Consider the following 27,159-nt stretch of genomic DNA (forward strand, 5'->3'; position numbering starts at 1 on the left):
CACCCATACTTACTCATATTGCCACTCAGAAGGTTAAAACAAGCAGATGACATTGGATAAGAACCTCTGGCTTCTCATTTACACAAATATGGAAAAAAGAGGAAGTTACTGATACATTACTTCCTTTTCTTTTTGCCATCTGGCCCTAAAAGTATCAGCAATAACTTGAATCCTCTGCCAATGGTTTATACATGTCTGACTTGGTGAAGTCTCCAGGTAAAGGTAGGGGTATATCAAGTTCCGAGTGAGGAGAGTCGAAGGTTTTAGAATCAATGGGACTTCTGGGTTAGAGGAGATGGCCACCAGAGGTCTCGCATTGTTGATAGCTGTGACCTCCGCCCTCAACGTCGTCCAGATCTCATGATTCAGCTTCGAATTTCCTGACTGTAAAAGCATAGAGTCTAGGATGCATCGTGCAATGCCTATCATGCGCTCACACACACCACCCATATGAGATGAGTGAGGAGGATTGAACGCCCAGGAACACCTCTGTTTGCATAGGTAAACGTCCACACTGGTTGCCAGACTTCAGGGGATCCAGATTCAGCTCAGCCCTCAGCTGTTTAGTAGGGCAGATGATCTCAAAGAATTGGAGAAGAGCATTTATGAAGCTGGAAGATCTCTCGTGGACATGCATGTAAACAAGATTCTCCATCTCTTACTGTTAGATTTATCTTACTGTTGGCTTGTAGCAATTTCCCAAGGACCAAATACATCTAGGCCAACATATGAAAATGGGGGATCAATCTGTAGGTGTTCAGCGGGTAGGTTTGCCATAACTTGCTGCTCTGTTCTACCCCAGAGCTTCTTACAAGTCACACACCTGTGATAAAGCCACTAATAGAGCTCTTTGCTCTGAGCAGCTATAAGCCACCTGCTCTTACAGCTCCCTCAGTGAAAAATCTGCCTTGGTACCTAATGGCTTCATGGTAATGTCGGATGACCAGTGTAGCAATGCGATGCTTTCCAGGGATCAAAAGAGGTTTGGCTCAAACGCTCAACAGCTTTGACTCTGTAAGACATCCTCCTCCTTCTAGTAGACCTTTATCCTCAATAATCATTTTAAGTTTGTAAAGAGAACTGTTAAGTGCCATTTCAGTTTTACGATGATGCACTTGATTTCCTTTGCATATACTTCGTGCCCAAAGCTTCATCTGTAAGGCTCAGTTCGCAAAAGTGCCAGCCTGTGGCAGCTTTTTCCATCGATGGGCTCGCTGAAACTATGAGAAATGTGACAAAGGTGGGTCACTGCTTTAAAAAGTGAGGTCCACTTTGAATGCTGTTTGAAACGTGATAAACCTAAGACACTTAGAGCAACTGGGGTAGTGAGAACCGTTGACAATGCGGGTATCTAGTTGCAAGAACCAGTGTCAATTCTTGTTCAATGTGAAGAGGTCTCAACATAGCTGATGGCTTGGGCTGTTCTTCCGGATGTGGAAGAATATCTTGTTGAATAAACATGTCTGTGTCTCTTTGTGTCAGACCAGCATTTTCAGGTTTATTTATGTACTCAATCACTTTCTGTTCTGAGGTTGCTTGTGGGTGCAAAAATGACAGCTTTTTACTGTCTTGTTCTGCAGAGTGGAACTGGGTTGCGTATGCTTCTTTCTGGAGAAGGACTATACCGAGAGTCGCCTCTAACCAGGCTTTTTCCATCTTAATGCTCTTTTCTTTCTTGGCATAAGATAGTTGGGCCTTTGCTGCTCGAACCTCTGCTTGTGCGTGTGCCGCTGCCATACTGGCTCACGTTGATGCTGACAGCCCTCTTGAAGATCTTGTAGTCGACCTTACAGTCAGTTTCTCTACAGAATTTGATGACCCTAAGGAGTAGGGGGAGAGTGGCCTGCTTGCTTCATTGGCTTGACTTCAAGCTTCTGCTTTCTCTATCGCAATGTTGAAGTAAGGTTGTCAATGCCTGTTGTTTTAATCACAGTCAGGTAGGTCGCTTGCATCAGATCCTCCAGGAACAGGCGCATGTTGTATTTGGACAGGATTTATTGCAAAAGAGTGGGAAAATGAAATGATACACAAATACAGGAAATAAATTCAGTTACTAAAGCATAAAACTATTTTGTTTTAAAACTGTGGTTCATAAGAATGAACCACAATATGGATATGCTTCACTGTCCGCTCATACATCTCAAATAAAGGCACTCAGACTATTCAGAGCATCACACTACTTATGGATGTAAACTTTAAAAGGAATATAAAATACATGAACTTACTCTAGTGTCACTCAGAAGGTTAAAACAAGTTGATGACATTGGATAAAGAACCAAACCTCTGACTTCTCATTAAAACAAATACAAAAAAAGAAAAAGGAGGAAGTTCCTAATACATCACAACTGTGAGTAAGGATTGCGGAATACAGGGAACTGGTGCCCTCTAGAGGCCTGAATAATTAACTAAATCTAATCAGTCCCAATGCAATTCCAGTTATTTTTTTATGCAGATGTGTCAGGAAGAATAACTTTGCCTGTATGAAATTAAATTATACCCCATTCACTTATTCACCTTGTTCATATGGCTGATAAAAGCAAATAAATTAAACACTTAATTTTCCATGTTTTCTGTATTATACAAGAGCATAATTAGAAAAGATATTTAAAGATATTTTACCTTGTTTATCTTAAGCTGGGGGTTACATCAAGGAACCAACAGAAGGTTCCATGACTCCTATATTATACACAGACCCAGGCCCGAGAGATTGACAGACTTAAGGTTACTTTTTCTCAAGTTGTCAGTTAATTAGATTAATTAGATAAAAACTAAATTTCATTTCTGTTAAGTATTGAGCTGATTTATTGGAAATACAGACACGGCAGAATACAGTGGTTCAAAACATGATGTTGCAAAAGAAAATTATTTCTCTGATAGGAATTTTTTTAATAAATGATGATTTGGTGCTGTGGCTACTCCCCATAGACATGCCCAGCCAAGATCACTCCAAGGGCACAATGCAGAACACTCAGTGAGGTAAAAAGACAAACCCTAGAGTAACAGTTAGGCTTTGAAGGAGTCACTGACTTCTTTAAAAAACTGCTTGGATGATTTACAAAACATTTCTAACCAAGAAGAGAGAAGTCCAGTTGACATGATTCAATCTTCAGAGGCAACATTTTCTTATAAATGTTCTGCACTTATATAGCGCTTTCCTACCTATTGGCACTCAAAGCACTTTACACTGCTTCTTATTCAGCCATTCACACTCACAATCACACACACACTGATGGGGGAGCTGCTATGCAGCTGGCCAACACTCACTGGGAGGAACTAAGTAGGGGTTCAGTGTCTTGCTCATGGACACTTTGACATGTGATTGGAGGAGGTGGGGACTGAACCAACAACTGTGAGATTGGTGAACAACTGCTCTACCTTCCTGCCCCACAGTCGCCCCTAATTATACTTCTCTGCGTCTCGTTAACTGACATGCTATTGTAGTCAGATCACCAAATCTAAATGCAACATTCTACGAGTTTCTGATGTTGATACCTTGCTGGCTGAGGATTTAAACCATCACACTCACCAAGCCACACAAGCCATGTCACACTCACAGGCCTTCAGTACCCACATCCTCACAGTGTAGAAACATAACCTGTCACACACTGAAGCTGCTGGACCTAAAAGAATTTCTTCACGGATCCTGAAGGACCGTGCAGACCAAGAGACAGGTTCTTTAACCTGTCCCTACCTCGGTCTACTATTCCACCCTGCCTGAAGTCCTCTGCAATTGTCCCACTGCAAAAGAAGGACACTGTCAGAGGTCTTAACAACTAGCAGCTAGTAGCACTCACCCCAATAATCATAACTTCTAACATTTCTTACTGTACATGTGAAACGACAGTTATGGTCAATGTTGAAGGCGTTTTTATGTGTACGGGGCCTAACAGTTTGAGTTGGGTTTAACAACACAAATGGATTCAGGCCTCTAGAGTTTGAGAAAGTTGTTTACGTGCTAGTCTGCAATGGTGGAACGTTTAATGAGATCCATGGAGGGTCGAGCGGTAGAATAAAAGCATTTGACAGGCCAATAAAGTTCTCTTTGCAAGACTTGGATATGGGAACATACTAAATGTATTTTATAGGCAGGTAATCTGTGAAATAAAACAATAACAGCTCATATGATTCATTGAGCGAAGAAATCCATGGAAGGTAAAGCACTCAAAGCAAGTCACAGACATCAGCAGTATATGCTGAATAAGTGAATGTCAAAGTCAAGTAGTGCTGTTATATCATCTGCTTGTTAAGTAACAATATTTGACTTAATGGAGGAAAATTTAAATGTAACATATTTAATTCTTGGTGGGCACATGGAAGTCGAAAAATACAGACACATTTATTTTATCATGTTTTTATTAGTTTATCTTCTCATAATCTACAGTAATTGTACTATTGTATACTTGATCTGGAAACACCAAAACCTCCATGAGCCTATGTACATTTTCATTGCTGCTTTGTTACTGAACTCTGTTCTTCTCAGCACTAGCATCTACCCAAAGCTTTTGATCGACTTCTTATCTGAAAAACAGATCATATCTTATGATGCCTGTCTTGTTCAATTTGCACTGTTTTATTCTTTGGGCTTTGCTGAGTTCTTACTCTTAGCAGCCATGGCATATGACAGATATGTGTCTATATGTAAACCTCTGCAATATCCAACTATCATGAGGAAAAGAACCGTCAGTATCTTTTTGGCTTTAGCCTGGCTTCTGCCTGCATGTCAGGTTGTGACATTAGCAACAATGTGTGCTAATCAGAAACTCTGTAGCTTCACTCTGACTGTCATTTTTTGTAAGAACACAATTTACAAACTTTTCTGTGTGACTTCAAGAGCAATAACATCTTTTGGTCTGTTCATTTTGATAAGTGTTGCAGTTTTTCCAGTCGTGTTCATCATTTTTACATATATCAGGATACTAAAAATCTGTTACCACAGCTGTGGAGAAGTTAGGAGAAAAGCTGCACAGACCTGTTTACCTCACCTGCTGGTTTTAATCAATTATTTTTGTTTGTTTATGTATGATGTCATTACAGTTCGACTGTATTATGATTTTCCAAAAATTGCACGTTTTATTATGGCTTTACAGTTAGTTTTGTATAATCCTCTTTTTAATCCACTTATATATGGACTTAAAATGAAAGAAATTTATAAACATCTTAAGAGTTTGATCTGTCAAGATAAAATGCATTAATATGACCAATATTAAGATTTCATTTTAAATGCTGAGATGTGATTTTTCTGATCTATGGGAAACGTTTAATGTCATAATTTATACAGGTTCCAAGAAAATAGAATGAGAATTCTTTACACACTAGTTTTACTCTTCTTGTATGAGCCTTTACTTTTGCATCAAGAACTTTTCAAACACTCATTCTCATCATCAAACAGTCATTCTCTGACTCTATTGACAATTTGTTTTTCCGAAAATGAGAAATTAAGAGAAATCCACAGCATAAAGTGAATATACATATTAAATATATTCAATGTGAGATAGTTTCTCTAATTATATTTGGGTGTAATTATTATTATCAATAGAGGAAGATTCATTAACTTCCAACAATTTAAGCAAACAGGTTGAATTATATACCACTTATTTTTACATGTAGATGTGTCAGGAAGAATAACTTTGAATGTATGGAATTAAATTATACCCCATTTACTTATTCACCTTGTTCATATGGCCGATGAAAGCAAATAAATTAAACACTTAATTTTCCATGTTTTCTGTATTATACAAGAGCATAATTTGAAAAGATATTTAAAGATATTTTCCCTTGTTTATCTTAAGCTGGGGGTTACATCAAGGCACCAACACAAGTTTCCATGAAAAGGCTAGACTCATACATTATACACAGACCCAGGCCCGAGAAATTGACAGACTTAAGGTTATTTTTTTTCTCAAGTTGTCAGTTGTGATAAATTCAATGAAAACAAAATTTCATTTCAGTTAAGGACTGAGCTGATTTATTGGAAATACAGACACGGCAGAATACAGGGGTTCAAAACATGACATCGCAAAGAAAATTATTCCTCTGATATGAATCTTTTTAACATGTGTTAGAGAAAAGATTGCGTAACATTAGCTTTAAAACCATGTTAGTGGGCAGTTTCGCAAATTATGTTTCCAACAGTAATTCATTAGAATCAGATTAAAAGGTGCAGTGAATAATCCACATGACCGGTGAGCCAAAGTGTATTCAGTTATTAATTAAAATTCTAAGATCTTTTTCATCTTTTGCTCCTGGCTACACGTCCATGTGTCCTCGGGTAGGACACTAAACCCCAAGTTGCTCCCGGTGGGTCATGTGAGCACCTTGCATGGTGTGTATGTGAGTGACTCTGTAAAGTGCTTTGGATAAAAGCGTTACGGGTGAGCGTTACGCTGCTGAAACAAAGAGACGCTGCCTTCAGAACAGGGGACAAGACGGCCTTGAGAACAGCAAGGGCCAAACTGTCCCGTGCTATTAGAGAGGCAAAGCGCGCACACACAAAGAAAATCCACGACCACTTCGAAGACAGCGGAGACACCCGGCGCATGTGGCAGGGCATCCAGGCGATCACGAACTACAAGACAGCTTCACCTGATTGTGACCGCGACGCCTCCCTCCCAGATGCGCTGAACCACTTCTACACCCGGTTTGAGGCACAGAACAACGTGAAGGCGAGGAAGTCCACTCCTCCTCCCAGTGACCAGGTGCTCTGTCTAACCACAGCTGAAGTGAGGAAAACTCTATGCAGAGTTAACTCACGGAAGTCTGCTGGACCAGACAACATTCCTGGCAGAGTGCTCAGGGAGTGCGCAGAACAGCTAGCGGATATCTTCACAGACATCTTCAACATCTCCCTGAGCAGCAACGTTGTTCCTACGTGCCTCAAGGCAACGACCATCGTGCCTGTGCCTAAGAAGTCTACTGTCTCCTGCCCCAATGACTACCGTCACGTCGCGCTCACACCCATCGTGATGAAGTGCTTCGAGAGGCTCGTCATGAGGCACATTAAGACCCAACTCCCAACCTCCCTGGACCCCATGCAGTTTGCATATCGTCCAAATCGTTCCACGGACGATGCCATCTCCACGACCCTCCATCTGGCCCTCACCCACCTGGACAGTAAGGACTCATACGTACGAATGCTGTTCATTGACTTCAGCTCAGCATTCAACACAATCATCCCTCAGCACCTGACCGAGAAATTGAGCATACTGGGCCTGAACACCTCCCTCTGCAACTGGATTCTGGACTTCCTGACTGGGAGACCCCAGTCAGTCCGGATCGGGAACAACATCTCCAGCACCACCACACTGAGCACTGGAGCCCCTCAGGGCTGTGTGCTCAGCCCTCTGCTGTTCACTCTGCTGACGCACGACTGTGTAGCAATGCACAGCTCAAACCACATAGTCAAGTTTGCTGATGACATGACCGTGGTGGGTCTAATCAGCAAGAATGACGAGTCAGCCTACAGAGAGGAGGTGCAACGATTAACAGCCTGGTGTGGAGCAAACAACCTGTCTCTGAACGTTGACAAAACTAAAGAGATGGTTGTGGACTTCAGAAGAGCACAGAGCGACCATTCTCCATTGATCATCGATGGATCCTCAGTGGAGATAGTCAAGAACACCAAATTCCTTGGTGTTCATCTGGCGGACAACCTCACCTGGTCAGTCAACACCAGCTCCATCACCAAGAAAGCTGAGGAAAGCCCATCTCCCCCATCCTGACCATGTTCTACAGAGGGACCATTGAGAGCATCCTGAGCAGCTGCATCACTGCCTGGTTTGGGAACTGCACCGTCGCGGATCGCAAGACCCTACAGAGGATAGTGAGGACAGCTGAGAAGATCATCGGAGTCTCTCTGCCCTCTATCATGCACATTTACACCACACGCTGCATCCGCAAAGCCAACAGCATTGTGGACGACCCCACACACCCGTCACACACACTCTTCACACTCCTGCCATCAGGAAAGAGGTTCCGAAGCATTCGGGCCACCACATCCAGACTATGCAACAGTTTTTTCCCACAAGCCATCAGGCTCCTCAACACACAGAACTAAAATAGAACTTAAACACACTGCAAACCGAAGTCAGCACATTCTCATCACTCACTACTCATCTAATACCACCACCACTTATTTATTATTTATTTACTGTTATCATTCTACATTTACCGCACTACACTGTTTACCTGCTGTTTTTTGCACGTTCCAATGCAATTGCACTGTTTACATGCTGGACATTTAAATGCACTATATGCTCTTTTTTTTTTTTACACCCCTAGCACACTTAACTGTACTGTACTGTACTGTAAAATAGTATACAGTAGGTTTATTGGTCGGCACTGTCTTGGGTCTTGTGTCCTGTCCTGTGTTACTTGTGTTGTCTGTCTACACTGTCTGTCTGTCCTGTTTTTTCGTCTGCACTGTTTGCACTTGGTTGCACTCGATGCACTTTACTATAGCTTGTGTTGTTTGTAGCACCTTGGTTCTTGGAGGAACATTATCTCGTTTCTACTGCGTACTGTGAACCACTGTGTATAGTAGAAATGACAATAAAAGCCACTTGACTTGACTTGACTTGACACAAACAGACAGTGAATTTACCATTTATCTTTTACTTAATGCCAACTGGAGTCAGGTGTTAGCAAACCTAGAGTCCAATCAACGCAACAAGAATGGACGTGTGGTTTAAACAGGGCCACTGTGATATTCAGAAGCAGCATCAGCTGATGTGAGCCATGCCCTGTAAAAAAAAGAAAAAGAAAGAGGTCTCAGAAGACATAAGATCAAGACTTTTTGATTTTCATGTAGCTGGAAATAATCGCGTGATCTAAAAGACGTTAGATGTTCATTAGGCCGCCAATAAATGATGATTTGGTGCTGTGGCTACTCCCCATAGACATGCCCAGCCAAGATCACTTCAATGATCCATGCAGAAAACTCAGTGAAGCAAAAAGACAAACCCTAGAGTAACAGCTAGAGCTTTGAAGGAGTCATTGACTTCTTTAAAAAACTTCTTGGATGAGTAACAAAACACTTCTAACCAAGAAGAGAGAAGTCCAGTTGACATGATTCAAGCTTCTGAGACACAATTGTCTTATACTTCTCTGCGTCTCGTTAACTGACATGCTATTGTAGTCAGATCACCAAATCTAAATCCAACATTCTCACAGTTTCTGATGTTGATACCTTGCTGGCTGAGGATTTAAACCATCTCTATACCCACGTTCTGGTGGAAACACCAGAGGCAGCCATGTCACACTCACAGGCTTTCAGTACCCACATCCTCACAGTGTAGAAACATAACCTGTCACACACTGAAGGTGGTGGACCCAAAAAAGCTGCTGGACCTAAAAGAATTTCTTCACAGATACTAAAGACCGTGCAGACCAAGAGACAGGTTCTTTAACCTGTCCCTACCTCGGTCTACTATTCCACCCTGCCTGAAGTCCTCTGCAATTGTCCCACTGCAAAAGAAGGACACTGTCAGAGGTCTTAACAACTAGCAGCTAGTAGCACTCACCCCAATAATCATGATCTGTTTTGAGAAAATGGTCGAAGGTGACATAATTTCCAGCTTCCCATCCACACTGGACTCACAAAACTTTGCATTCAGAGCGAACACATCTGCAGAGGATGCCACTGATATATCTCTCCATACAACTCTGGCTTAAGCTCCCCCTTGATCACTGTTTTCCTTTCTGACTGGTCAACAAACTGTTCACCTTAAGGCTTTTATGGTAATTGACTTCTTGCCTGAACCCTCTCAGAAGATACTAGCTCTGCTACCCATAACTTCTAACATTTCTTACTGTACATGTGAAACGACAGTTATGGTCAATGTTGAAGGCGTTTTTATGTGAACGGGGCCTAACAGTTTGAGTCGGCCCCCATCTCTCTTTAGCCCTTAGTCTCAGCAAAAGCTCACTATAGAAATGGTTGTTGAGCCCCTATTCTACAATATTACACCCTTGATCGAACCCCCAATAGCTGGACTTGATGAACAGCAAGAACTGAAAATGGAAAGTGTGTACATCTTTAACATTTTGACAGGCCCAAAGCTGGTTTAACAACACAAATGGATTCAGGCCTCTAGAGTTTCAGAAAGTTGTTTACGTGCTAGTCTGCAATGGTGGAAAGTTTAATGAGATCCATGGAGGGTCGAGCGGTAGAATAAAAGCATTTGACAGGCCAATGAAGTTCTCTTTGCAAGACTTGGATATGGGAACATACTAAATGTATTTTATAGGCAGGTAATCTGTGAAATAAAACAATAACAGCTGATATGATTCATTGAGCGAAGAAATCCATGGAAGGTAAAGCACTCAAAGCAAGTCACAGACATCAGCAGTATATGCTGAATAAGTGAATGTCAAAGTCAAGTATTTGTCAATGAATTAGAGAATCTAATACAGGAAACATGTTACTGAAAGATTCACACTGAAGCCTCAAAGTCAAGTAGTGCTGTTATATCATCTGCTTGTTAAATAACAATATTTGACTTAATGGAGGAAAATTTAAATGTAACATATTTAATTCTTGGTGGGCACATGGAAGTCGAAAAATACAGACACATTTATTTTATCATGTTTTTAATAGTTTATCTTCTCATAATCTGCAGTAATTGTACTATTGTGTACTTGATCTGGAAACACCAAAACCTCCATGAGCCTATGTACATTTTCATTGCAGCTTTGTTACTGAATTCTGTTCTTTTCACCACCAACATCTACCCAAAGCTTTTGATCGACTTCTTATCTGAAAAACAGATCATATCTTATGATGCCTGTCTTGTTCAATTTGCACTGTTTTATTCTTTGGGCTTTGCTGAGTTCTTACTCTTAGCAGCCATGGCCTATGACAGATATGTGTCTATATGTAAACCTCTGCAATATCCAACTATTATGAGAAAAAGAACCATCAGTATCTTTTTGGCTTTAGCCTGGCTTCTGCCTGCATGTCAGGTTGCGTCAATAGCTAAAATGTGTGCTAATGAGAAACTCTGTAGCTTCACTCTGACTGTCATTTTTTGTAAGAACACAATTTACAAACTTTTCTGTGTAACTTCAAGAGCAATAACATCTTTTGGTCTGTTCATTTTGATAAGTGTTGCAGTTTTTTTGGTGCATTTATTTTGGTAAATGCTGTTGTTTTTCCTGTGATCTTCATCATTTTTACATACACCAAGATACTTATGATATGTTATCGGAGCAGTGGAGACTTCAGGAAAAAAGCTGCACAGAACTGTTTACCTCACCTGCTGGTTCTAATCAATTATTTTTTCTTGTTTGCGTATGACGTCATCACAGTTCGGCTAGAATATGATTTTCCAAAAATTGCACGTTTTATTATGGCTTTACAGTTAGTTTTGTATAATCCGCTTTTAAATCCACTTGTATATGGACTTAAAATGAAAGACATTTATAAACATCTTAAGAGTTTGATCTGTTAACATAAAATTATCTAATATCAATATTGATATTTTTTTAAATGCTAAGATATATTTATTCTGACCAACATAGAATGTTTAATGTTAATATTTATACAGGCTTTAGGAAAATGGAGTGAGAATTGCTAATACGTGTTTTGGTCTCACTGTTCTTGTAAGAGCTTGTTTTATATTTGTATTGATTTTAAACACTCTCTCATTACTTAATTGTTTTAAATTCCACCTGTCTTTTCCTTTGTGACAATTTGATTTTCTGTAAATGGAAAATAGGCATTCCAAAGGTATTCAATGTGAAACAGTTAATTTGATTATATTTGAGTGTGCTGTTTTTGAAAATTCCACATTAATATTAAAGAATGACCACTAATGTCCTTACACATTAATCTCTAATACTTTAAGTGCAGTCTAAAACAAACACTAAATTTACTTGCTTAATTTAATAACATGGCTCATAAAGGCAAATGAATAAAATACTTGTTAAGGTTTCTTTATGTTATGAGTATAAACACTTACACAAGTTCTTTTCTCTTGAGCCATTTCTCTTCCCTTCCAAAAATCAGCTTTGATGATGCAGCATTTTCTTTATCAATTAAGGCCAGTTAATACAGTTGCAAGAAAAAGTAATAACACTTTTTGCAATTTTTTTCAAATGTATTACCGGTCGTCCTGATACAATTGTTGTCCTTAAATATTTATACTCTTGCCCCATTTCCACATCCTGACCATCCACATCCTGACTAAGAGGAGAATTAGGTGAATGTTTCATTCGAAGGTCAATGGTCATTACATTTTTGTTACATTTATGTAAAAAAAAAAATATTTGCACAATTCAAATTCAAATAATCCACCAGTGGTCCAAAATCACTGTCAATTTAACTGAGAAGTGACACTACCATTCAATCAACGGCAAACTTAATTATGTCCTCACAGTGAGAGTGTGCTATATACCAATCAGTGTCAAACAAAGCCAGTGAACCAACAGATTAGAGTAGGGGCAATGTTAAAACTGCTACTGAGTCGATCTGCCAAATATGAGGTTGAATAGAATTAAAAGCTGAGTAAAAGTGGGTAAAAAGCCAACAAACCAAACTGTTTACACCATCTAGGTTATTCTGAACCTATTGAAGTAAAGTGCCTCATACATCGTCAAGACCTCTCACCACTGTGTACGTAGATTGGAATGGGTCTGATTTTACTGAACACTTCATGCTTTATAATCTTTTCAAATGCCTTCATGACCAGAGAAGGAAGTGCTACAGGCCAAAAGTCATGAGGAGATTTTGTTACCTTAATCTTGAGCACAGGTGCAATAACAGAATCATTCCAGACACACGAAACTTTGTTTAGCTGAAGAGACTTCTTAAAAATAGAGGAAAAAATTGGAGCCAATAGGTCCACAGATGTCTTAAGACGTTGACCAGTTATATTACCTGGGTCAGGGCTTTTCCTTTCTTTTGTTCCCTTAAAGGGTTTCCAAATGAGATCACTGTCAATGTAAATGTACGTCTCCCTCTGCTGGCTGAAAACAGTTGACTAATTTCTAAAAAAAAAAGTGTTGACCGAATTGATAAAATACGAATTAACAGCTTTTTTAAATTCAACTTTATTTATATAGCATCTATTCATAACAAAGTCATCTCATGGCACTTTACAGAATAAAGTCAAGACTATAAAGATGTATAGAGAGAACCCAACAATTCCCCATTGAGCAAGTCCTAGGCAACAGTGGAGAGGAAAAACTCGCTTTCATGGAAGAAACCTCCAGCAGAACAAGGACCAGGGTGGGCGGCCATGCTTTGACCGGTTGGGGTGAGTGGAAAGCAAAGAGAGAAAAGAAAAGAGCAACAAAAAGCAACAAAACATCGGGCTGGGTGGTAGGACCAGTTCCAAGGTTCCTTGCAGTAGTACTGGAGGCCAGACTTATTTAATCTAGTGTAACAATATGGTTGGACATCATATTTCTGAGATTTTTGGGCCCAAATACTATGTGGGAAAAAATTGTGGGACATCCAGACTTTTATGTCTTGTATTATTTTATGGAGTGTTTTCTAATAATGTTGCCTACAGGAGGCATATATAAAGTAAAAAGTATTGGTCCTAACACAGAGCCTTTTGGAACTCCATAAATCCCTTCGGTGTGTGTCAAAGATTCATCATTAACATCTGTCTGATAGAATAAAATAAAATCACAAATATCAAAGTTATTGTAAAATACATTTAAATCATTTTCCAAACCCATGTCTGACTTGCCAGAAAAACTCTAGGGTGCAAGTCACCCCACAAGCTCCCCCTCCAGATACACTGGATACCCTCAGGATAAGTGAAGAGGAGGTGACCTGACTCTTCCACAGACAGAAACCAGTAGAGTCAACTGTCAAGCTCCTAAAGTTTGCAGATGACCCAACAGTAATGAGCCTCATCTGAGGTAATGATGAGACAGCATACCAATGAGAAGTTCATCAGCTGCCGCAGTAAAAACGGCCTGGAGCTGAAGATGCTCAAGAAAGTGGAGATGACAGTGGATTTCAGGCTAATATGGATGTCTATAGATGTTGTTTGTGAACTGTTGGAGTTCACTCCCCTGATGGGGGAGCTGCTACGTAACTGACCAACACTCACCGGGAGCAACTAAGTTGGGGTTCAGTGTCTTGCTCAAGGACACTTCAACACGTGACTGGAGGAGCTGGGGATTGAACTGTGAGATTGGTGGACAACTGCTCCACCTTCCTGCACCACAGTCACCCTGCTGCTCACAAAGAGGCAAAATCATGAGTCTGTTATCTTAGCTACTTGTTAGCTAATTGGTGATATTTAAAATTTTTGGCAGAAGTGTGTAATGTTAATGCCACTAAAAAACTCAATTAAGTTAGAAGCTGCTGCTGTTGTAGTAATATCAAACAGGCTACTTAATGAATAGGTTGAGGCAGCTTCTTAAAAGACGTTTTATGGGGTAACAAGTGATTCATAAAGCTGACTGAGAATGTTAATCTACCATTAATAGCAATAAATACATTTAATGGAGCACTGAAAACAGGTCTGGCAACACATACGGATTCAGGACTGTACAGTTTGATAAAGTTGTTTAGCTGTTCGTTACTCATGGGGTAAATTATAATTAGATCCATGGAGGGTCAGGCAGTCGTATAAAAAATGTTTCATAGCCTGAAAGTGTTTTCTTTGTAGGACACAGAATGAGGACGATGGTGATTGTCAAGGCCAGGTAGTCTTCACAGTGAAACCTCTTTACTACATTTATTTAGCTGTTTAATTATCTGCCTGTTTAAAGAATCTTTATCTTTGAGAAGCTTAATGGAGGAAGAATTAAATGTAACACATTTAATATTTGGTGGGCATGTAGAAATTTACAAGTACAGATACCTATATTTTACAATATTTGTTATACTATACATTCTGATACTTTGCAGTAATTGTACTATTGTGTACTTGATCTGGAAACACCAAAGCCTCCATGAGCCTATGTACATTTTCATTGCTGCTTTGTTACTAAACTGTGTTCTACTCAGCACTAACATCTACCCAAAACTTTTGATAGATTTTCTATCTGAACAACAGATCATATCTCATCAAGCCTGCATTGTTCAATATTCACTGTTTTATGCTTTGGGCGGATCAGAGTTTTTACTGTTGACAGCCATGTCCTATGACAGATATGTGTCTATATGTAAACCTCTGCAATATCCAACTATCATGAGGAAAAGAACTGTCAGTATCTTTCTGGCTTTAGCCTGGCTTCTGCCTGCATGTCAGCAAGTGGGATTATCAACTATCAGTGCTAATCAGAAACTCTGTAGCTTCACTCTGAAAGTGATTTTTTGTAATAACTCATTCTACAAACTTTTCTGTACGACTTCAAGAGCAATAACTCTTTATGGTTTGTTCATTTTGTTAAATGTGGTTGTATGTCCTGTGATTTTTATCATTTTTACTTACACCAGGATACTTATAATCTGTTACCACAGCTGTGGAGAAGTCAGGAGAAAAGCTGCACAGACCTGTTTACCTCACCTGCTGGTTTTAATCAGCTATTTTTGTTTGTTTTTATGTGAGGTTATTACAGTTCGACTTGAATATGATTTTCCAAAAACTGCACAATTAATTATGAGTTTACAGTTAGTTTTGTATAATCCTCTTTTTAATCCACTTATATATGGACTCAAAATGAAAGAAATCTTTAAACACTTAAAGAGGTTGTTCTGTCAAGAAAAACTGAACCAGGGTAAATAACTTAATTTCTAACAATGCAAATCTTTGTCTAATTTGTCTGATTTTTGTCTTTATTCTTTATTTTGTCAGTTAGTCTTTATTGTCAGTAATAACATAGGTTTAATGTATATAGTTATATCTGTAACATGCAATAAAAAACATTGTCACTTTCAACAATGGAGCAACTGATCATTTATCCCTTAAGCTCATTTTGCTTTTACTAATTTTTCTACTACTCAAATACAGAACCCTGGTAAATTTGATACCAGCTGTTACAGGACTGCTTGTTCTTCTCGTCTCTAAACACTTATGATTTTATCAGTCTTTTTAGCTGTTTTTCAGTCTCTACTCAACTTATTTTACTGAAACTAATTTAGCTGTAACTACACAAATACAAAACCCTAGTAAATTTCTTATTAAAAAGTCTTAAAAAGTGCTAGAAGTACTTTAATTTAAGAGGTATTCATACTCTAGTACATCCATTTTCTTATCCTGCATACATACACTCCATTACTTTAGTAACTAGTTACTTTACAGAATCTGGTGATGAAACAAAATACAGTGTGATAACGTAATTGTGTTGATCATCAATGTGAAATTCAACAACTTCTAAGCTGATCATCAAAACTTTCAATAAGGTTGGTAAAATCATCTCTATCATTACTAACTACAGCATTAAAGTGATAAACATGCATCAACAATTCAAATCTAATAATGTCACATTCACAGATGTAAAATCAAACATTCTGCTAAAAGAATACTTTTACTTATGGTACTTCAAGTATTTTAGAAGTAATACATTTGTATTTTTACTGAAGTAACATTTTGAATGCATTTGAATGAATATTTATTTGTGACAGAATATTGAATGCTGCTAATGATCGGACTGTTATGAAACTGCAACATCAGCAGTTTTATTACTATAATACAATAATAAAAGAATCCATTTAACAGTGGATTATTGTTGACTTGTTTAACAAATAAAACAGGTTCTGTTATTTATTTGTTTTCAAATGCAGTATCTTGTTATAATTGTGGATCTGTATTAATTGTTGACAAAAGACGCATTAACAGCTTTTTTCAGTTCAATTCAGTTCAACTTTATTTACATAGCATCTATCTCAAGGCTCTTACTTTACAGGTCCCAGAGAAACACGTTTGGAGGCAGCTATGATTTTCACTACACCAGATGGGAGACAAACAAACCAAGTGCAGACTGGCAAAATCAAACACTTGGTCCTTGCTATTGAAATCTTTGTAATAGTAAGGACATTGAAAACAATGTTTCAAGTTTGTTCGATTAAGCATAAACTGTTGATCAGATCAGGGCCAGATTTATCAAATCAATTTCTCAAAAAATAATGTCTTCAATTAAGATTCAGCAGAGGTCATGTGAAAATAATTTATCTGTCCTATGACAGATACTGTATGTGTCTATATGTTAACCTCTGCAATATCCAACTATCATGAGGAAAAGAACCATCAGTATATTTCTGGTTTTATCTTGGATTCTTACTGAGTCACAGCTTGTGGGATTAGCAACACTGAGCTCTAATCAGAAGTCATTTATTGTAGTAACTCCATTTACAAACCTTTTTGTGCGAGATCTTGGGCAATATCTGTTTTAGGTATGTGGGCTTTGTGTCATAATGCTGTTTTCCCTGTGATCTTCATCATTTTTACATATGCCAGGATACTTTTGATATGTTATTGTAGCAGTGGAGAGGTCAGGAAAAAAGCAGCACTGACGTGTTTACCTCACCTGTTGGTATTAATCAACTATTATTGTTTGTTTATGTATGACATTATTACAGTTCAGTGGAATATGAGTTTCCAAAAAATTTGTTTCCAACAATTTGTTTGTACAATCCTCTTTTTAATCTACTTATATATGGACTTAAAATGAAAGCAATTTCTGAACACCTTAAGAGGTTGTTCTGCCAAGAAAGAAGAAAGACTATTTTTTATTTTATTATCAGTCTAAGCAATTTCTTAAGTTACAATCCAGAGATGTGATTTATTTCATCTTTAAAGTGTGAAACGTCAGTAAAGACACATGTTCTGAAAAAATCTTTTGCAGTAGATTGCAAACATGCGTCTACGTCTGTCTATACGTTCGTATTAGATATCATCAATCTATGTTTAGAAACAGGCTATGTACCACAGGCCTATAAGGTAGCTGTAATTAAACCACTACTTAAAAAACCCTGTCTTGACCCAGGTGTTTTAGCCAATTACAGAGCAATATCTAATCTCCCTTTTATTTCTAAAATAATTGAAAAAGTAGTTGCAAAACAATTATATGATCACCTGTACAGGAATAATTTGTATGAAGACTTTCAGTCAGGATTTAGAGTTCATCATAGTACAGAAACAGCACTGGTAAAAGTCACCAACGATCTTCTCATGGCCTCAGATAATGGACTCATCTCTATACTTCTGTTAGATCTTAGTGCTGCATTTGATACCATTGATTTATTACACAGACTGGAACATGAATTTTAAGTGGGATTAAAGGAACTGCACTAGGTTGGTTTAAATCTTATCTATCTGATAGATTTCAATTTGTTCATGTTAATGATGAATCCTCCATGCACACAAAGGTTAGCTATGGAGTTCCACAAGGCTCTGTGTTAGGACCAATACTTTTTACTTTATATATGTCTCCTTTAGGCAACATTATTAGAAAACACTCCATAAATTTCCAATGTTATGCTGATGATACCCAGCTATATTTATCTATGGAACCAGGTGAAAAAATAAGTTAATCAAAATTCAAGCTTACAAGACACAAAGGTCTGGATGTCCCACATTTTCCTACTTCTAAATTCAGACAAAACTCCATCATATATCGAAGACCCCATAGTTCCATATCATCCCAATAGACCACTTTCGATTAAGCTCCTCTCCTGTGGAACCAGCTCCCAGTTCAGATTCAGGAAGCGGACACCCTCTCTACTTTTAAGTCTAGGCTTAAAACCTTCATCTTTAATAAAGCTTATAGTTAGTTATAGTTGTGCTGCTATAGGCTTAGACTGCTGGGGGACCCACCCCCCGATGCACTGAGCTCCTTTCCTCCTCTTGACCCTCTCTCCTCTCCTCTCACCCCGCAATTGTCACCACTGTATGTCATTAACTCTGTGTGTTTTCTCCCGTAGTTGTCTTTGTCCTTCTCTGTCTCCTCTCTCTGTCCCTTTCTGCAGGTGTCCCCCGGCTTTGGAGCAGTGCGTTTTCCTGTGTGCAGCTCCTTACCAACCTGCCCGATGTTTCTTTTGCTTTTTGTTGCTCTTTTCTTTTCTCTCTCCACTTTCCACTCACCCCAACTGGTCAAGGCTGGTGGCCGTCCACCCTGATCCTGGTTCTGCTGGAGGTTTCTTCCATTAAAGGGAGTTTTTTCTCTCCACTGTTGCCTATGGCTTGTTCAAGTGAGGATTGTTGGGTTCTCTCTAGACATCTTTATAGTCTTGACTTTATTCTTTAAAGTACCTTGAGATGACTTTGTTGTGAATTGCATTATATAAATAAAGTTGAATTGAATTGAATTAATGGGCTTTCTTTTTAATGGTACTATCACATTCACCTCTAGGTTCACAGTAGGTGCTTAAAAAGAAGATCTCCATTGCAAACATTCTAAACCAGTGCTTATCCTGCTTTCTGATCTCTTATGTTAGAACTTGATCAGTGTGGTGGGTTACTTCCTGCTGGCTGCTTCCTGTTCTGACAAACTTCCAACTGAAACATTGGCCTCAGGACCTTCAGGGTATATTTACAGACCAGAGTAACAGAATGAAGGGAGTTGGCAGCATATTGAAGTGTGTTTCACATTTTAAAGTTAATTACACCATGAGCTATTTTAAGTAGAGTGATCAGAATATGTAAAACCTAAGTTAATGTTAGTTTAGGAGCTTTAGTGAGGCCTTATTGGCCTTTTTATATTGACAAAAAAATGTTGCTTTTGCATGTTGAATTTTTATTTTCTTCTTAAGACATTTTAGGGATTTTAAGAAGAAACTCCTTCAGGCCTCCAGAGTTTAATAAAGGTGTTTACATGTTAGTCACCAAGTTTAATAAGATCCATTGAGAGAAAAACAGTCTTATAAAACATTTTACAGGCTCACACTGTTCTCTTTGCTGGATTTGGAGATCAACACAAACAGAAGTAAAGTTCCAGGTCAGGTAACTGTAATGGAGTAAATGAATCCAGTATTGGGGAATTGTTGCAATCTTCGAAGTAAAGCAATTGTTTTTAAACTTTTATTACCTGCCTTTTAAAATAAGCAATTATTGATTATTGATTCTTAATGGACAAAGAAGTAAATGTGACACATTTAATTCTCGATGGACATGTGGAAATTAACAAATACAGATACCTTTATTTTATGTTAGTTTTTATAGTTTACATTCTCATAATCTGCAGTAATTGTACTATTGTGTACTTGATCTGGAAACACCAAAACCTCCATGAGCCTATGTACATTTTCATTGCTGCTTTGTTACTGAACTCTGTTCTTCACAGCACTAACATTTACCCAAAGCTTTTGCTTGACTTGTTATCTGAAAAACAGATCATATCTTATCAGGCCTGCATTGTTCAATATTTTATGTTTTACATTTTAGTTGATTCAGAGTTTTTACTGTTGGCAGCTATGTCCTATGACAGATATGTGTCTATATGTAAACCTCTGAAATATCCAACTATCATGAGGAAAAAAACCATCAGTATATTTCTGGTTTTATCTTGGCTTTTTCCTTTTTGTCACTTTGTGGCATTAGCAACAATGTGTGCTAATCAAAAACTCTGTAGCTTCACTCTGAAAGTGATTTTTTGTAATAACACACTTTTCAAACTTTTCTGTGTGACTCCAAAAGCAATAACTATTTTTGGTGTGATCACATTGTTAAATAATGTGGGTTTTCCCGTGTTTTTCATCATTTATACTTACACCAGAATACTCAAGATTTGTTATCGCAGCAGTGGAGACGTCCGAAAGAAAGCTGCACAGACCTGTTTACCTCATCTGCTGCTTTTAATCAATCATTTTGTATTGATAACATATGATCTTATTATTGTTCGACTGGAATATGATTTCCCAAAAACTGCACGTTTAATAATGACTTTACCATTAGTTGTTTATAATCCCCTTTTGAATCCAATTGTATATGGATTGAAAATGAAAGAAATTTTTAAACATCTTAAAAGGTTGTTCTGTCGACAGAAAATGAACTAATGTTATTCATATGGATAGTCTCACCTGTAATAGGAATCATGTGATTTTTTATTTCTATGCAACGTATTTGTCAGGATTTGCAGCACATGCAGTAAAAATCTGTTTCAATTTATACAGGACAGATGAATGTATTTATAGCTCTATTTTTGGGATTAGGAATATTGCAAAACGGATACAAATGCAATGAAGTAAACCTCTCCAAGGAAAATTGCATAAAAGTACAGTGACTTTGTACAAGTGCTGGGACCACTCTTGCAGTAAAATAGACCCAGATCCTTTAGTTTAGCTTTTTTAAAAAGTAATTTATTTTGTGCTATGCTAATCACGTACTATATGTATTATTTTGAAGCAACTTTGGGTATGTTTAGTTTTCTTTTAGCAATACAGAAGCTGATAGCAGTGTGTTCTAGTGCACTCAATTGTGTCAAAATGAAACAACTTTAAGTACCTTTAGCGTAATTGAAATACATTACTTTAAATTTCAATTGAGTTGAAAATTTTTTTTTTATTATTTTACAACAACCTTTTAAACTTCTATAAATAGGATATAAGGGGAAGAAAACATATCCTTACCATTAACACAATATAAATGCTAACAAGTTATTTTTTTGGACTAGCTGAGCTAGCATTAAATAATATGTTGATGAAAACAATTCCTAGTTTTATTTCTTATGTCATTAGCCACTCTTAGTACAATGCAAAGCTCTTTTTTAAACTCACAAAAAATGATTTTTGTATAGCAGGCTAGTTCTTCCCCTGTTTTAGGTTTATGTGGTTATAGCTTTACATAAAGCAATATCAGAGACTTATCACTCTTCTCACCTAAGTCTCTTTGTATTTCTCAATATTTGTCAAACATTTCTACATCTGTAAGGAGAACATGGTATTTTTTCAACTTAAAGAGGTAAATTTTTGTTTTCATTCTTATGATGATATATTTGGGAATGTATTATTACAGTGTCACTAGTGTAAATTCCATTTCAGGGTTTATCTAAAACAAAATGTGAAAGGAAGTACATCAAAAAAAGTCTAAAAAAAAGTCTAACAAATTACATTTGTTATGCTAAGAATTTCTTACACGCACATAATTTCTGTTAATACATTAATTATCTGACAAAAACATTTGCTAATCTTTGTCAGACTGAATCTTTGATTTACAGAGGCAGAAAACAGTAATGATGCGCACTGTAGGAACATCACACGCAGTGTCAAAAATTTTGTATTTTGGTTTTAGGACCCAAGTAAAGAGACGGCAAGCGGAGGTTCAACGTAAAGTGGTATTTATATATTTAAAAAAAGAGTGAAGGTGAAACACAACTAAAAATCAAACCAACAACATAAACCCAAACACAAACTAATACACAACAGTGTAACAAAAGAGTAACCAAACCTGGTGTTGCAAACCAACGGGGAAAATAACAGACGTACGAACATAGAAAGCTGGGTACAGAGAGACAAGAGAACATAAGAAAGACAAACTGGCAACCAACTGAGGAGGAAGACGGGTTTAAAATGACAAGGGAACAGGTGAAACAAATCAGGACAAACAAAGTAGGTACAAACACCAAACAGAGAAACAGGATGTGACACAGGAGGAGCAATAAAATAAAAGCTAAGGACAGGAACTAAAGCTGGGACAAACTGAACACAAGGACAGAGTTGTGACATGCAGTATTTCTGAGTACGCTGGCCTTCCAGGCTTAACTTTGACTATAGGTTTGGCCATTGAGACTTTTCCAAATATCTGCAAGGCTTTAGCCAAGAAAGAGAAACCTGTGATTTTCCAGCATGTTCTCATCCCACAGCGTCAGCTATTGACGCCTCCTAAGGTAGCATCAATACCTGTAACACCCTTTGCCGTTGTTATTAGAAGCTCCAGGTGCACCACTATTTGACACCATGGGAAAAACAGTGTTTGATATTGACAACGCAAAGGGACTGGAAAAAAAGGCTTTTGACACCTCAGGAATGACAATGAGCTGGATTTGCTGAGTCCAAAAACAACTCCTCAAAGAAGTGGAACTTTAGTTTGTGGAAGGGTTCAAGTGTCCCTATGACCCTGGGAGCTGTGTTGTCTGGGGCAATAGCCCTTGGTAGGCTCTCCCAAGGCAAATTGGTCCCAGGGGAGGGGCCAGACTAAGTGCTTTTATGAAGGTGGTACGTTAACCAGACCAGGTAGACCAGAGACACCCTTTCAAAGCCAGACTTGGGAGAAGAGCTTGTTGGTGAGCATTGAGTGGCTCAACCTTCATGCTTACGGCCCAGTCGGGAACAGCTTGAAGAATAACATGGAACCTACAAGAACAGAAACCAGGGTTGGGTGTGATGCAAACTGGTTGGTGGGCAAGGCTAGGGACGTGGGTGGCTGTAGCTCAGTTGGTAGAGCAGTTGTCCACTAACCACAGGGACAGTGGTTTGACTCCCAGTCCTCCTGGCTATGTGTTAACCCCAGATACTGAACCCCCAGTTTTTTCCTACTGCTTTCCCAGCTGCTTAGTTGTAAGTTGCTTTGGATAATACCAACTGCTAAATGACTAATTGTAATTGCAATGTGCTGATCCCAGGCTTTGTAAGCTGGTTCTAGGAACGTACATCTACGTACTGGCTCTGGAACCAAACTTCTAGAAAGGGTAGTACATTTTTCTGTAGTTTCTCAGAGTAATCTGGTGGGTGTGTGGTACTCACAAGGCTCTGACTGAGGGCTGCTGTATTGGACTTCACCCTGGGAAATGAGAGGCTCACCTCTAAAAGTCGCTGAGAGGAAGGCTCTAACTGTTGTTTGCGCTTTCTGAACCCAACCAACATACTTTAGAGCTTTAATACTCGGGAGAAGCTTCAGCTATAATTCTGGTGGAGGTCTTTTAGGTAGTTAAAGAGCTCCTTAAGGGCAAGGTCCCCATAGTGGATAAGATTCAACCTGAGATGCTGAGGGCTCTGGACATTATCAGGCTATCATAGCTTAGACACCTGTTTAGTGTTGCCTGGAAGACTGTTCCTTTGGATGTGCTTCAATTATTGGAGTATCACACTGCTCAGTCTCCTATGTCAGAGTAAGAACCCCAGATCCAGATGGAACAATGCAGATTCTGGACCAACTCTGGACCAACTCTTTACCATAGCAAGACTGCTGATGGGGTCGTGGAAGTATGCTGTCAGTCTATGTGTTTTTTGTGGACTTGTTATCAATCCTGTTTTCATGGACGGGATTTCAAGCCACAGCTGGGGAAAATTAGCTTTTTGTTTGGGGACCTCAGGGGCTTTTCACTGTAGATATAGATGGTGTGGTTTTCTTAGATTTACTAGAATTTTCTAAGGCAAACCATGCTGAAACAGATTTGACCAGGCCAAACAAAGGAGTTACTTTATACAGTTAGATGAGTAAAATAAGTGGAATCCTCCACTGCGAAAGGTTTCTATTTAATCACATAACTTTGAATCCACTGAATTTATGCTATTTCCATGAGTCTGCATCATCTCAAAATTTAGGACCATTCATGGTTTTAAATAGGACTTTTATAAAACTCTGAGTTTCAGCATCACAAAGGTGTAGACAGTAACCAGATAGCAAGAAGGAGAAAGAGCATAACAGGCTACATTTTTGCAGGATCCATGATGGTAAGGATACAGCAAAGCATGTGCTATAAGTGTTGGTCAGTCTTAAATTGTCTGTAGAAAAGCTGAAGTTGAAGAATCAAGAATCAACTAACTCTGCTTAGACCGAAAATACTGGAGAGAGGTATTCTTGCCTGGAGACTAGTAAGTAAAAGCTGATATTTAGACCAAAATATAATGTATGTTATTGTTAAGTGAAATTGAGCAATTGCATTTTGAATCTGATAATCAGCATCCCTGTATAGCTGGAATGGAATAATCATTTCTTCATAGTCACATTTTGCAATAATTTAACTGTGAGAAATGGCTCCTTAAATCAAACTTGGGGTCCACAATATGAGGCACAAGAGAACTAACAGGTCACAAAGTTCAATCAGGCCTCCGGAGTTTAGTAAAGATGTTTACATCTTAGTGACCTGTGGTGGAAAGTTTAATGAGCTCCATGGAGGGTGAAACAGTCCAATAAAACCACTAAACTGGTCCAACAGTTCTCTTTGCAGGATTTGAAGACTAAATCAGACAAAAGTGAAATTCAACATCTAGAATCAAACCCAGAGACGATGTTGCAGGCTTCAAAGTTGAAGGTTTCTCTTTATTCACATGTTCCTGTTACATTACTTTCCTGATCTAATCAGCAACATTTGAGTTTCTTAATGGAGGAAGATCAGAATCTAACTTATTTAATTTTTGATGGGTATGTTGAACTTCACAAATACAGATACCTTTATTTTATGATATTTTTCATTATATATTTTCTGATAATTTGCAGTAATTGTACTATTGTGTACTTGATCTGGAAACACCAAAACCTCCATGAGCCTATGTACATTTTCATTGCTGCTTTGTTACTGAACTCTGTTCTTTTCAGCACCAACATCTACCCAAAGCTTTTGGTCGACTCCTTATCTGAAAAACAGATCATATCTTATCAAGCCTGCATTGTTCAGTATTTTATTTTTTATGTTTTAGTCGATTCAGAGTTCTTACTGTTGACAGCCATGTCCTATGACAGATATGTGTCTATATGTAAACCTCTGCAATATCCAAATATCATGAGGAAAAAAACCATCAGTATTTTTCTGGTTTTAGCCTGGGTTGTCCCTGCATGTCAGTTTATAGGATTAGCGACACTGAGTTCTTATCAAAAACTCTGTAGTTTCACTCTGAATGTAGTTTTTTGTAATAACTCTTTTTTTAAACTTTTCTGTGTAACGTCTCGAGCGATATCTGTTATTGGTGTGTTTACTTTGTTAAATGATGTTGTTTTCCCTGTGATCTTTATCATTTATACATACACCAGGATACTTATAATATGTTATCGGAGCAGTGGAGATGTCAGGAAAAAAGCTGCACAGACCTGTTTACCTCACCTGCTGCTTTTAATCAATTATTTTATTTTGATCACATATGATCTTATCATAGTTCGACTGGAGTCTGAGTTTACGGACACTGCACGTTTAATCATGAATTTACAGTTAGTTTTGTATAATCCTCTATTCAATCCAATCATATATGGACTAAAAATGAAAGAAATTTCTAAACACCTCAAGAGGTTGTTCTGTCAGCAGAAAATGAACTAAGGCTTTGCAGTGATGGCAGTAAAGAGCTTTGTCAGCTTCAACTGTGATGACTGATCACTGTTCTTCCATCACTCTGACAGCAGCAGCTTTTTTAGCTTTGGCCTTCACTGTCCAGCAGCAGCTCTGACTTTATATTTATATACAGTATATATGTGAACACTTTTCATTGGTGGTCTGGACTGGTGTACAGAAATTTGTACAGTAGGTAACAGATGAGTTCATGTGGACCTTATGTGGTCTGCCACAGGTTCAAAATTGCAGATTGGATGTGTAAAAATTCAGCCCTGCACTTTTTGTAAACATTGGTGGGGTTCTCAAGAAGCAAATAGAAAATGTTACTCGACCTTAAATCTTAAGATTTATTAGGATTTTAGTTTTGAATAAAATTATTGTGAAAAATCTGCTGGAGTACAGGACTTATTTTGGACAAATCTGTATAATCCTAATGGCTTTACTGTTAAATTTACAGTCCGTGTAAAAGCTTTCCCCTCTATTGGTTAGAGACACTGAAATAATTACTGTTAGATTCTGATCAACTCAGCGAGTGTAATTAATGCAGTAACATGGCTACACATGCTAAGTGAGACTCAATTCCATTTTTTGGCCCACAGACTCTTTCTGGGCTTGGCCTTGTCTGAGCCTCTTCCACTCCACACACACACACACACACACACACACACACACACACACACACACAGAAAAAGCATAAATGTTGGCGCAGATGTTACTGATAAATTAAGACAAGACAGGTGTAGATATAAAGTCAGACTTTAGTCAAAAAAGACACTGACTTATTATCACACTGAAAATTCAGAAGGTCAATGTCACATAACTTTATTTTACTTTATTTTGCTTTTACAAAAAGCAAATGTTGATATCCAGAACTTAATGCAACATCTTTTGCCTTTATTTCATTTGTGCATGCTTTTAAATACGATCTTATGTCGTGTGTTAGCAGGTAAATACTGTAAGTAGCCTAGAAAATTAGCATAAGACAACTTAACATTTTTTTTCAAGTTTTTTGGCTAGAATCCAAACTATTCTCAGTGACAATTCAAGGGAAAAACATTA

General features: G+C 38.1%; 4 protein-coding genes across 4 annotated transcripts; all 4 read left to right on the forward strand.

The window, feature by feature from the left end:
- The first annotated feature begins 4,265 nt into the window (after nucleotides 1–4,265).
- LOC137132883 (olfactory receptor 11A1-like) lies at nucleotides 4,266–5,192 on the forward strand. The gene has a single exon (XM_067515898.1). The coding sequence runs from the start codon at nucleotides 4,266–4,268 to the stop codon at nucleotides 5,190–5,192; it is 927 nt and encodes a 308-aa protein (XP_067371999.1).
- A 5,308-nt stretch (nucleotides 5,193–10,500) lies between these two features.
- Nucleotides 10,501–11,447, forward strand: LOC137132884 (olfactory receptor 11A1-like). The gene is made up of 2 exons (XM_067515899.1): nucleotides 10,501–11,067; nucleotides 11,103–11,447. The coding sequence occupies exons 1-2, from the start codon at nucleotides 10,501–10,503 to the stop codon at nucleotides 11,445–11,447; spliced, it is 912 nt and encodes a 303-aa protein (XP_067372000.1).
- Nucleotides 11,448–14,753: 3,306 nt separating this feature from the next.
- Nucleotides 14,754–15,689, forward strand: LOC137132885 (olfactory receptor 6N2-like). Its single transcript, XM_067515900.1, has one exon. It carries the CDS (start codon nucleotides 14,754–14,756, stop codon nucleotides 15,687–15,689), a length of 936 nt encoding a protein of 311 aa, XP_067372001.1.
- Nucleotides 15,690–25,161: 9,472 nt separating this feature from the next.
- LOC137132886 (olfactory receptor 2T27-like) lies at nucleotides 25,162–26,088 on the forward strand. Its single transcript, XM_067515901.1, has one exon. It carries the CDS (start codon nucleotides 25,162–25,164, stop codon nucleotides 26,086–26,088), a length of 927 nt encoding a protein of 308 aa, XP_067372002.1.
- The last annotated feature ends 1,071 nt before the right edge of the window (nucleotides 26,089–27,159 follow it).

This window comes from Channa argus, chromosome 9 (assembly GCF_033026475.1).
Source record: "Channa argus isolate prfri chromosome 9, Channa argus male v1.0, whole genome shotgun sequence".
NCBI classification, from domain to species: domain Eukaryota; kingdom Metazoa; phylum Chordata; class Actinopteri; order Anabantiformes; family Channidae; genus Channa; species Channa argus.

Coding starts and splice junctions, on each gene's coding strand:
- LOC137132883 (XM_067515898.1), top strand. CDS start 4,266: ATGGAGGAAAATTTAAATGTAACATATTTAATTCTTGGTGGGCACATG.
- LOC137132884 (XM_067515899.1), top strand. CDS start 10,501: ATGGAGGAAAATTTAAATGTAACATATTTAATTCTTGGTGGGCACATG. Junction 11,068..11,102: donor TTTTCTGTGTAACTTCAAGA/GCAATAACATCT, acceptor CATTTTGATAAG/TGTTGCAGTTTTTTTGGTGC.
- LOC137132885 (XM_067515900.1), top strand. CDS start 14,754: ATGGAGGAAGAATTAAATGTAACACATTTAATATTTGGTGGGCATGTA.
- LOC137132886 (XM_067515901.1), top strand. CDS start 25,162: ATGGAGGAAGATCAGAATCTAACTTATTTAATTTTTGATGGGTATGTT.